Source organism: Dendronephthya gigantea, unplaced genomic scaffold (assembly GCF_004324835.1).
Source record: "Dendronephthya gigantea isolate DGI-Jeju-01 unplaced genomic scaffold, DenGig_1.0 000029F, whole genome shotgun sequence".
Lineage (NCBI taxonomy): Eukaryota > Metazoa > Cnidaria > Anthozoa > Malacalcyonacea > Nephtheidae > Dendronephthya > Dendronephthya gigantea.
This window is the reverse complement of record NW_021163039.1, coordinates 1,806,989-1,819,666: the sequence shown is the minus strand read 5'-3', so window position 1 is coordinate 1,819,666 and position 12,678 is coordinate 1,806,989. Positions and strand designations below refer to the sequence as shown.

The following is a 12,678-nucleotide window of genomic DNA, read 5'->3' as shown; positions in this document are numbered from 1 at the left end:
AAATGTAGCTAAGGAGTTAAAAAAAGAATAGTTGTAAAGTATTGACAGTGCAGTAGCATTCGGTAGTAACAAGGTTAACATTTTTTTTCAAAAAGGTCCATATTATTGTTTCTGATGGTTCCTGTATGTAAGCTACTCTATACTTTGAATTACAGGTTACTTATGGGAATAAAGGATAACACGTGACCTAAATGCCTTATAAAGTAAACCAAAGATCGATGGTTTGGTTTCAACCATGGCTATCTAATATTCGGGTTGATAATTCATGAAAGAACCATCACAATATCATTAATGCTGGTTTTCATTTGACATAATCGTCGTAACTCACATATGCATGCCGTAATTTGTTTTAATTTCTTACAATTTTGTTTTCATATGTCAGACTTCGCCTAACAACAAATTTCAAGAAAGGCATGTGAATTACGATGAAATTTTCTCACATGAAAACCTGCCTTTCAGGCCGAGTTTATCTATCATATTTTGACCGCGCCAATTCAAACACCGCAATAGATAAAATAATATGCCTCATTTATAGTTTGAATTGCAGACCAAAATACAACAGATAAACTAGGCCCAATCTATGCACCTGAGTCACACACACGCATTCATTATAACAGGAAACCATAAGAGAGATGTATTTTTATGATCCCAACCCTCATTCAACTCGTCTACACATGTTAAAAGCCTGGACTCTAGAGTGTTTTGAAGGAAATAATACAGTTCGATGCATTAATTGGATACACGCTGCAGTCTCCCAATTTAATTCATCCGCAAACAAACGACTGAAACCAGCCGGCCGCACACGTGAGCTAGTAGCTTAGCTAAACACCTCGCGTGGTTGTTGGCTCAAGATGGATTTCCACTTGCAGAGAAATAGTTCGCTAGCGAAATATTTGCATATTTTCTGTAGCATTTTGACAGAATAGCTAAATTAGTTCAACTTGACTCCATTCATTTGAAAAGAAAATATGCAAATATTTCTCTGCAAGTGGAAATCCAACTTTACTCTCGTGTGTGGATAGTTTTTCGCGAGGAATTCGCCTCGAGAGGCAAGTTTCTCACGTGTGCGGATGGTTTTCGGGCAGAGCTAAATGCCTCGCAAGGTCGTTAGCTGACTTAGCTCAGCTGATAGCTCTCGTGTGCGGCGGGCTTTTTTTAGGTGAAAATATATGCAAACAATTCCTACATCCGCTTGAATAATTTGACTTTGAGAATATTCAATGAATAATTAGACTCAGACATCATCTGCTTCGGTGATATTATTTACACGTAGTTGTGTAGCGTACAAAACAGCTAATAACAATTTATAACAGCGTATGATGTGAGAGTAATTTATAAAAGTACATATTATGTTTCATTGAATGAGGATCGGGGCAACCCGCAAAGTAAAGGGACACGAGGTTTGTCATTTATGCAATATATATCCTGCACAGTTTGGGGAATATAATATAAAATATACATGATCTATTATTTCTATTACTATATTATTTCTCAGTTTTTATGTACAAAACGATTATGGCATATGTGCCTAAGTTGATGTACCATATTTAATGCGAAGTTGCTTGCCACAATTCGATAATTTACGCGTTAATTTCTCTACTTATGATTTTAACTTGTCTGTATTTGAACCGAAGCGAGTATTTGCCAAACAATTTGACCGATATTCAAATTTGTCGAAGTTTGAATGTTAAAATGTTTCTCTGATGACTTACATCTCACACAGCCATATCACAGGAAACTACAAACAGTTTAAACCGACGTATCTTTGTTATACAAAAGACTGATTAAATGCCTCCTCGTGGGCAGAGATACAGCTCTAACAATATAGACGGTTGCTGTGTGGGGGATATTTGCATTCATCCACAGTCAACATTTAATTTCACATTGTTTCAATCAAACGGCTTCAATTTATATAAAATGGATTCAAGAGCATGCTGACTTTCAAATTTATTCAGGCATATAGACACAGTCTTTAAGAGATCACATAATAAATATATTTTCTTGTTAGCCGTTAAATCGTTTCGTAACTGACACCAAGCAACCTATGCTCGGCCTGACTTTGCTTACAGAATATAAGTTTTCGCCCTTGAACAGCAAGCCCTTATTTCGGCCAGTTCAATATAGCTTTGGATACAATGGACTTTAAATCGTGGCAGCTGTACAGACTATAGTATATTTTATTAAGGTTTGTTATTTTTGACCCCCGTGGCCTCGTCGCTTACCGACGGAAGGTATTGATACTCATGTTTCAAGCACAATTAGGGTTAACCCTGGTCACACGAGGGTAAAAGTTGACGAGACGGTGTCAAATCACGTTACATTTGCATTCCAATCTCGCCAACTCTAAACCGTCTAAAATTGACAGAAAAACGATAGTCAACGGGAGTTTACGATAGTTTTCGCTTGGATGGTCACGAGAGTTGCACATGAAAGTTAAAAGGGCTAACGGCATACTTTGTTGGAAACTGCCCAATAAATTAAATTGCCGTGAAATTGTTCGGATATAGAAGAAGAATCCGGGCCTTAAACGTCAATACTTTTGTTCGTGTGCGCAAATATAAGTATTGTTTTATAAAATATCACTTTTCTTGCTTATTGCTTAGTTAAAATAACATAATATGAAAGAAGCATTTCAAATTTGCAATTATAATACACTAAAGGCGGATTTCCACTTACAGTGAAATCGTTCGCCAGCGAAATATTTGCATATTTTCTTTTGAATTTTAACAGCATAAAGAGATTAGTTCGACTTGACTGTTCTCAATTCCAAAGAAAATATGCAAATATTTCGCTAGCGAATGATTTCGCTGTAAGTGGAAATCCGCCTTAACACGACAATCATGAACGTCCTCGAATAACATAAATTCTGAATTCACACGCATCCAATCACCAGTTTTTGAATGTTTCTTACAACAGTGAAGAGCCCGGGGTTCAGTAAATATTTTGGCCCCCAAAGACCACCGGGCCTCAGTTTACGCCCGAATCGCCGTGTCTGTTTCGTCGTCCGTCCATCAACTCTTGTCTAATGCTTGTTTGACCTTGGATTAAGTCATACCATGCTGCAGTAATTTCGTGAGCAAGTTGTTCAGCCCTAAGATCTACTTTGTGATTCTTGGCACACTTTTTGATCTTAATTCACACACACACACTCCTCGACCATTCGAATCTCATCGAACAAAGCGTATAGAAGAAAAGAGATGATAAAATTTTTTATCAATGAACTGTCACATGTATGTCCATCTTATCTTATCTCTTGGCATTTTAAAATTTGCATTTGAACAACGATTGCAATGTATTGATTTAATAAACAGCCATGGTCACATGCATGTGGACATGCTAAGTAAATGTAACTTAAAGTTTAGTTATTTTATATTTTTTTTTAGACTTTAATGTTGTGCAAAGAAATCCTTTGAAACGCTCTATTTTGTAACAAAAAAAACACCGAGAAGACAATGTTATACAATTTGTAGGAGCGCAATTGTGACGTGGTTTGCGTCCATTTCGACAATGGCGCGACGAATGAACACGTCGTTTCTGTGTTTGGCATTCTTTCTTTGTGTTATCGTTGCCTTGCAAATCGTGAACCATTTTGAAATAGACGAAAACACTGAAACGTTATGCGATTGCGATGGAAAAGTCGACGAGGAAGAGAAACGCGGTGATTTTGAACGTGCAAACACGTCGCCGGTCGAGAAATCAGCCAAGCTCGAGTCATACGTCGAAGGCATGTTGGAATTGCTCAGCAGTATGAACGAAGTAGAAAAATCTGAACTTGGGACGAATTTTGACCGCCTGTACGAAGTCCTGAAAGATATGAAAGAGGCAAGAAACGGCAATGCAAATACACGAAAGCTGAGAGAGCAATTCGTCCAAAGTCCATCAGATTCAAAGAGTACAGACAATCAGGAAGTTTGCCCGGAAAAATTCCTGGGAAAAACACTCACTTACGGCTACCCATTCTTTCGAAAAGGTTTCGCAACTTTGAACTGTACTGATTTTGTGCCATTGCACGAGATCGTGACGGTCGTTTTCGACGACGTTCATACCAGCAAAATGACCCCCCCGGCTTACGAGCGTGTTCTAGGAGGTATTAAGAAATACTATCCAGAATTGAACGTTGTTTATTTCACAGAAAATAACCCGGGGGATGTGAAGAAGATGAAAACAAACGTTAAAATAGTTGAAGTCAAAAGCGGCACAAAACAGAGCAAAATGTGGAGCACAGCAATTTCCAAGGTGACCACAAAGTACGTTTTGGTCGCTCCACAGGTGACGGAATTTGACGACGACATTAACTTAAAGAGGCTCGTGCGCATTTTGAGCGAACAGCCCGATGTCACTTTTGCTTCGGGTTCGTATCGCACACGCAATGGACACTGGGATATCGGTTGTTTGCAGACGATGTTCCAGAATTACACGCTGACCTTTCAAGGCGGCTACTACATGTCTTTCTGGGATTGTGTTGTCTGTGATTTCACGCCCGGACCGTGGTTGGCCCGCACGAAGGATCTGCGGGAATTGCAGTTTGATCAGAAGTAAGTGATGTGACAATAGGGAACATTTAAGTAATAGGGAACATGATTCGTCATTCTCACGTGTTGTTTGTTTACGCCATCAGCCAAAACAAGTAGTTTTCGAGCTTCTGAGTACGAGTTTGTTGGTAGACTTCGCACTGGAAAGCCCAACGACTACGAGTTGCGTCAGATGGCGTAGGGAAAAGCACCGAATTTGGTGCGAAAATGACGAATCTTGTATTCCTAGTCGTACTCGTAGTCAATGCTAATTAAAGCTCCCTAATATAGAGCTTCCATATTGTAAAACGTGTTAACGAATAGCATGCTGTGATCGCTACCTTTGAGAAAACCTGTATCCTTTCTGGAAAAATATTTTAATAAAAGGTTGCATGGTAAATAAATTATATTCTATCACAGAGTTTTATACCATTATTAATTCGATTGGAACCTATAGTAAAGCTGGATGTAATAGAAAACTGTGTGTAGTTTTGGAGGTTCTATGCTGTTAATCTCTTTACTTGGTTCACGTTTAGCCTAGACTTCGGTGTTTTTTACGACCTCTTCTGGAAGATGAAGAAGAAAAAGAGGATAGCCGTGAGTTGTCCTGACGTGATGTTCAACATCGACAGAGGCATTGTTGAAGATGTGAAGTTCTTAGCATTTGCATCCAAGTATGACATACGAAAGATAGTCGAACCGAACAATCAAGTTCGATGGTATGCTAAACATCTTTTTATTCAACCGTTGTTGGAACGGGTAGTGTCGCAGCTCCTCGCAAGAATGATTTTCATTGGCTGAATTTTGCAATATATTTATGTTTCAACCAATAGCATAGCTTCGTTCTTTAGAAAGCATAGAAAAGCATTATCCAATTCGACGAAAGCTTCCGAGAGCTGCGATGTGTCCCGTTCACCCACTTTATTGTAGCGTGTTCACCCACTTTATTGTAGCTGAAGTTAAGAGGTCGTATATATATTTATTTGGATTGAAAGACTGTGCATGAGGGGACATTCCCTCAGCTAATCTGGTAAAAGCTCTGTACGTGATAAAGGTGGTCTTTGATTTTGCCTGAATTGAACAAAACTGGCGACTGCAGTTACTTTCATCTTCAACTCCAAAAATATTTTTACTAGCAAACGTTTACTTCAACTACAAACTAATGGTAGCTCACATGTTCGCACACGTGTGCGCGTGGACAGATTAAACATGATGGAATTTTTCCTCGCGACCACGCGTGTCCAACTCTTCAGGAGAGCTCTATACATGAGCTGTAATACTGTCATACGCGGTCTTTAGCTCAGACTAACGCTAACTTCTTCGGTAGCCTTTAAAGATATATTTGTTGTATAGGTATGGTTGCCGACATGGCATCAAACATGGCAGAGGAAGTTCGTGTCGAAAGGAGAGAGGACTCGGAGTCCCGCCATGCGATCTTGAAAATCTTGCTGATGCTGTGAAACTTATTATGAGGGAATGTGAAAATGCAGGACTGTTTTGTGAGTTGCAAATGGGAACCCTGTTAGGTGCGTAACCCTTTTAATACGTTTGTACACTTGGGACCAGTTGTTCAAAGTTGGGTTGGCTTAGCCGGCTTTTGAACAACCTGCCGTTGAGCTTCAACCGAATAATAAAGGGTAGTTAGTTTATACAACTAATTCAACTAGCGTTGCAAGCGTTGGTCTTCTAAAATATTAATTAAAAATAGAACTCTGGGGCTACCAAAGTTGGTGCGTGGTTCTGTTGGTAATTCCAATACGATAACTTTGACTTTGTAAAAAAATGCCCAGGAAGAAAGAGAGATATGACTAATAAAGGAAAAATCTATTTGCTCTAAAGGCAACTTTCATTACTTCCACGCTTAGAGTTTAAAGTTTAATAACTCAAATTTCTTTAATAATTAACTACGTCACGCATTGTGCGCTTTAAACGAGAGGTTTATTGTTCCGAAGGTGCATTACGAGACACGTGATATTGAGATGGGATTCTTGGGGACAATGTGTGTTTTTTTTTTAATAAAAGCGCTGTTACACTATGCAATCTTCCTTGCAACTTGCAATGCAATTATAATTTTGAGGGATGTTAATTTTTTGAAGAGTGTTCGAAATGCTAAGCAAAGTTAGCAGATCCCAAGAAATATTCATATTTGACAACTTTAGATTCCTTAGGAGTAGAATTCGAATTGCATTGCAAGTTACAAGAAAATTTGCACAACGTGGTGGCCTTACGTCTTACTTTGTCTACGATAGGTATACTTTTTTATCCAGTGTACTATCAGATCAGTGGTAACTATAGTGAAATAATCTTTCAATTCACCTTTTTATACTTTAGGAGCAGTCAAGTTCAACAAAGTCTTGCCGTGGGAGCGAGACGCTGATCTTACATTCCTTACAGCCAACTACTCGGCCATTATAAAACTCGGAGAAAAATTTCAAGCGGCCGGATATAGTTTCACTCCCCACAAGGATTCCCTGTGGTGTTGTGTCGACGGTCGGCAGGCTGGGGGAGAGATCTCCATGACGGCTGACGGATGGAATGTTGATTTGTATGGACAACATTTAATGGAGTCCGAGATGCTCGTTGCTCGCGGAGAAGCGCCAACGAAAATCGACTTTGCCGGTCAAATGGTCACGGTGGTCCGTAACCCCGGTCTATTTGCCCGAAACCGCTACGGTTCAAATCTTTATCGGCACCAAGAGCATTGGCTGGATCGGGGCAAACAGTCAGGGTGGCATTTCTACGATCCGGGGAAGTTTGAAGGTTGTCCAAACCAACAGCACTCCGGATGCCTTAGTCAGTATTCTATTGATGGCAACATGCAATTTGACAAGAATATATGCCCGTGCACCTATCAGATTCCGCAGAGGTGAGGGAGATCGTGGGAAGGGTCAAACTCATTCGGCAGAGGGGTAGGGTAAAGATAAAAGATATGTCTAAGTGAAAAAAGTAAAAAGGCTTTGTATTCCACGCTGAAGAGAGAAACGTGGCCAGCCAATGATTGATTTTTTCCATGAAAAATTGTGACCCACTGTCTCATGGAGTGGGTTGGCAACGTCAAAGATTTTTGTACCTCAGCCAAGCTAAACTTCAATCGTTCACAGAGAACGGACACAATGACCCGTAAAGACTCTCAGCCAGTCGCATGAATCACTTTGTCTTCGATTCCTTTTTCGCCCCGTACCAATCTCTGCATGCTCATTATCACAATCGAGATTAATTATTTATTAGCACACACACATTCACGCAATCAATCTGTCCTGTTGACAAAAATATCAGTGTAGTCGACACTCAGGTCTTTTTAGGCTAAAAATAAATGTAGTTAGTGGGTTTTTAAATTAAAAGGGTTACAGCGTTACGCGTTACGCCATTTGCATTCCGTGATTTAATCAAAAGCTGGATTTTGATAAAGCTCCTTTTCCCCATCTTTCCAGATTCAGTTTTATTAAGCTGAATGTGTCATCGATTTACGATTCATAGAATCAGCGATCCGGATTCCGAGATTATTAATATCGTCATTATGTCGATTATAACCAGCCACCTGATGTTCGAATTTTCCTCAAAAAATGACAAAGGACTTTTCCCAAATTGATTCCCTTCGTATCTTTCGACAGCCAATCAGAAATTTGCAGACTATTTTATCCGATACTCACGTTCGTCGAATGACTTGCTTCCCGAACTTCAATAACATACACTGTCTGATTATAAATTTAACTGCACTCTGTCACTGAGAATACAAAATGATTAAGACAGGCAATCACAATAACACCCCCGCCCTTGATTTTGCAGTACAATTCACTATAATAAGACACAGCAAAAATATGAAAGGGACTGGATTATGTTGCGAAATATCGCATATTTAACCAGTCTTGACTTAGTTACGACGTTAGAAGAGCATTGGACTAACAAGCCAAATGTAGCGCATTCGATACCTACCGCGGTCAGGCTAATTTTCCAGCTTGCTGGTTTGTAACTCAAAGTGACACGATCTTTATTCCCCCCAGTCATACACACAATCACTTATTTAGATTGTTTAACAGTACCGTCACAGAGTACCATACAATACAGACTCCATTGTTTCGTGCGTATCTGTCATAAATCACTTCACTTAGCAAGTATTGTAGACAGAAGTAGAAGCTCCCCCCTGAAACAGGGCGATATTTTAATATTGTAAGGGGGGAGTGCTCCTGCGTGCACCCCAGCTCGACCAAACATACAATAATCAGAAAATAATGATTATTTTATCGAATTCTTTCTGGGCTCAGTTGGGGGTTTTTGCAGTTTGGGGTTCGGTCATTTAGAATTTTCAAATATTATATTGCCATTCTCAGTTTGACCCAATATCGTTAGAATAATAATCTTAAATCTATTTTTAAAAATATGAGAAGGTTTCCATCAAGATTGACTGCCTTAAAACCAACAGCCAGACGCCGACTATAATTATTTTATCACGCCAATTATATTATTGTGGCAGATGAATATCTACACGTTTAAAATTCTTATTATCATCAACCGCAAAAATTATCATTAACCGGAAAGGATTTTAGAGATTCCTAGATTGTCCACGGAATAGATATTACATAGCTTGACTATCTTCGTACACTCACGTTCTATATTCAGAGATCAAGCATGTCAAAGCTACAGATCCTATCATCCCAAGCCATGCAGGAACACTTTGAAACGTATACTCACAGATATATAGAAATAGACACACAGATAGTGATAATGCAAAGACTTAGGTGTGTATATTAAATGTATATGTGATGTTGCTACTCTGACTGAACTGAGTCTAGTCCCTTCCATATCTGTGTGGAAGAGCATTGGACTATCAAACCAAAGGTCGCGGGTTCGATTCCCACCGTGGTCAAGCTAATTTTTCAGCTTGCCCGGTTGGTGACTCAGAGTAGCAACATCACATATACATTTAGGACTCACAAATATAGAAAATATGTTAGACCTAGTTTCGATTACGATCGTGAACGTACAAAGATTTGTACGGTCCTGAAGCATAACTACCTCGACGTTGGAATTGATTTCTGGGACATTCACAGGGGTCTCTGAGAGCCAAAATGCCCCACTTCTTTGAAAGTAACGAATGTGTTGTTTGATCATGCCTGTTTTCCACAAAAGGTTTATAGTTTGGTTTGCCTAGCACGTTTTTCCTGTCAGTATTTATACGAGAGTCTGACGCGTATGCAAGAAACTCCATAAAATATTGAATACTTTCACAGTTTTTGCTTGTGACGATTACAACGGCCATTCGTTGTTCTTCGTCTTTGGCATTTACTATAGGATCATCCATTCCCATTGTAATAAAAGCATCCCTTTTAGAATAAGTTCGTTCTTTGAAGCGGTTCATTGCAAAAGCCAAAATATTTGGTCGTCGATCCTGGCAAAGTTTCAATAACGGCCCAATGTCCTTGTTAAAATACGCACCAGAATCATGATATACTAAAGAATCTCCATCGTTTAGCTTGTATATCAAAGCTTGTAATATGATATATGGTTTCCACAGCCAGTAACCGGCGCCTCTGCGCATACGTAATATGTTTTGGTGCGACAATTGGAAACCCTTTGAGACAGCGGTAAGATCTAATGCCTCGGCATAGTCCATTTTCCCATAGTTTATAGCGGTCTCAACAGCTCTAGATTTTGAGCCATTGCAGCAATTATGGCCGTAAGATATGAGAATTTTTCTCCCCTTGATGGTTCTCGCAGAAACGTCATAACGGCGAAGGAGTTCCATCGTTTGTTTCGAATTCCCTTGCTCCCATGGGTGATTCCAACGAAGCTTCGTCTCTCGTAATTTGTTTAGATCGATTCGTTCGCGAAATTTCCAAAGTGTATTATTCGTTTCGAAAGGCAGTCGCACTTTTAAACCGTTTAACATTTCTTTGGCTATTTCATACAATTTCGGGCATTCCTTTTCATCATTCGTCGTGTTGACGTAGACTGGCCCTTGAAAGCCCTTCGCTCTTTTAGAGTAAGTCGTATTCACCAAAATACGATGCTTACGTTGATGTTCCATCACTTCCCACTGGAGTTTCTTTGCATCGAAACACGCTTTCTTAATTGTGTACTTGTACTTTCCTGATTTTCTGTTATACTTCGCACTGAGAGTTCGCTTGTGGCCATTCAAATATACCGAGCAAGCGACCAGCACTAACCAAAACAATGACAGCTCTTTCCATATTTTTACGATTTTGTACCTGTTGACAGAAAGCCAACCCAGTCTTCTGAATAAAGACATTCTAGAATTTATTGGATTCGACGTGCTTTAAAATCAGTTTCTTCAGACGTGTTTTGTCAGTTAGGTATATATCAATAATAATATGAAACTTAGACGAAACTTACCTGTAAGTCGAAGTTTTAATGTCATCACTAAGCACAGCGGGTGATGAGGTAGAATAGCCTGCAAGTGCTTAGCCGAGACCACGAAATCTTTATCTTATTTATTATAAAAATTGACCATGCAAAGGAAATACGTGCATTTTGACTTTGCAGACCTTAAATATGGAATATGTTTTATATAAGTTATCGACAATTTCACAGCGAAATGCGAAATATTTCGCCTGTTTCTTTTGAATTTCAACCACTTGAATAATTATTTCAGCTTCATTGCTCACAATTCAAAAGAAGTAGGCGAAATATTTCGTATCTCGCTTGAAAAATTAAGCGGGTGGAATTAGGGCTTAAGATTTAGAGAATGCGCGAAGTTAACAGTTTTATATTTTCTTCAGGCGAATTAAAGATGATGTAAAATCCGTTCTGCGCATATATTCTGCGCAAGCAGCACATTCGGTTAGTGGGAGAGCAACTTTTAGAATGTTAATGATATGCGATATCAGCTCGTTGTACTATTACAAATGGACAATTCGGAAGCACAATTATTTTATTTCATGTCGCTAGGCGAAAAGATTCGAATTGCGAGTGACGAAGATAAGGCAATTTAGAATAAAGACAAATTTAGGATTCTGTTAATAATTCCAAGTAAAACCCGTGATCGATCCCACTTTTTAAACATTTAGAACTATTTTAATATTTTTAATGTGAAGCCCTAGCCTGGATTTTAATGTTAAAAAAAACAAACAAATATTTTTCATATTCTTAACCTTGAATAAAATTTTTTATAGTTGTATTTTATCTATAAATCATAATTGTCTATTGTATTGAAAACATTATATTCTTAATATTACCATGGTTTACTTCGTAATAAGCAAAGTTACTGTCTTAAAACTCGCGGTGATTTCGCCGCTTCTTGTAAATTTTGACTCGAGAGTTGTTGTAGTCTGGTACATGCCTGGTTTTCATTTAGGACCTGTTTACATGGAGCGAGTTATCCCGGTTACGCGAGGTAAAAAGCGCATCACATATTAGTCTTTTATTATATGCATTTATCACCTCGCCTGGCCGGGATAACTGGCTCCATGCATGTAAACAAGGCCTTAGTTAGGAGTGTCGTGAACATCTCTTAAATAATTGCTGGGATAAAATGTTTCTATGTGTGTTCAGTCAACAATGACTAATGGCAACTATAGACTCCTTTGTAACTTCATTCTTCGTGATCTTCAAACAACTTTCAAAACTTTGTTTGCGGTGGAAGGAAGGAAGCTTTTATATTTGATTTTCGTGATTTGGGGAAATAGAATTTCAATATCTGTCATTCCTGACTCGCCATTTTTTGTCTGTGTACTCTGCACGATCCTCTCGTACAATAACAGTTCTCCTTGAATATGAGTTGCTAATTATTTGTGAAGCTCTTCGATCATTGTCACGACTGTATATAATTATTTTTCGGCATGAAATGGGCATCAGTGGCCAGTTCAAGGTTCAATAAAATATCCAAGCGCGAATGAAATTGGTACGGGTACCCATTTTAGCCGTGTCGTGCCGATAATTTGAGTGGAGTAAAAATGGAACTTGTAAACCAATCACTTCTGACATACACAGTATGAGTGGATGCGAGGTCTAGGGACATAATAGGTGATGATTAGAAGAGCGCGATGAATAGCAAGTTGTGTTTTATCTCGCGAAATAAATAAATCCTCGTAGCCTTTGACGCTTAAAATTATTAAGTGAGAAGACTTGAGCAAGTCTAATTTGCCTATTTCACTCGTGTGAATAAAGTTTTAGAAAATTAAGAGTTTATTTTATTTCGGAAAGCTTCGAC

The 12,678-nt window shown here is 38.8% G+C and overlaps 2 protein-coding genes across 3 annotated transcripts; one reads left to right on the top strand and one right to left on the bottom strand.

The window, feature by feature from the left end:
* Positions 1-1,259: 1,259 nt before the first annotated feature.
* Positions 1,260-7,864, top strand: LOC114524019. Of its 2 annotated transcripts, none has more exons than XM_028545123.1 (5): positions 1,260-1,400; positions 3,384-4,535; positions 5,048-5,230; positions 5,865-6,037; positions 6,843-7,864. In XM_028545123.1, the coding sequence occupies exons 2-5, from the start codon at positions 3,508-3,510 to the stop codon at positions 7,379-7,381; spliced, it is 1,923 nt and encodes a 640-aa protein (XP_028400924.1). In that variant the 5' UTR covers positions 1,260-1,400; positions 3,384-3,507; the 3' UTR covers positions 7,382-7,864. The 2 variants fall into 2 exon arrangements, with proteins under 2 accessions (XP_028400924.1, XP_028400925.1); XM_028545124.1 differs by lacking the exon at positions 1,260-1,400 and adding an exon at positions 2,921-3,230.
* Positions 7,865-9,390: 1,526 nt separating this feature from the next.
* LOC114524021 lies at positions 9,391-10,893 on the bottom strand. Its single transcript, XM_028545125.1, has 2 exons — positions 10,863-10,893; positions 9,391-10,759 (listed from the first exon to the last, which is right to left on the bottom strand). The coding sequence occupies exon 2, from the start codon at positions 10,756-10,758 to the stop codon at positions 9,466-9,468; it is 1,293 nt and encodes a 430-aa protein (XP_028400926.1). The 5' UTR covers position 10,759; positions 10,863-10,893; the 3' UTR covers positions 9,391-9,465.
* Between the last annotated feature and the right edge of the window lie 1,785 nt (positions 10,894-12,678).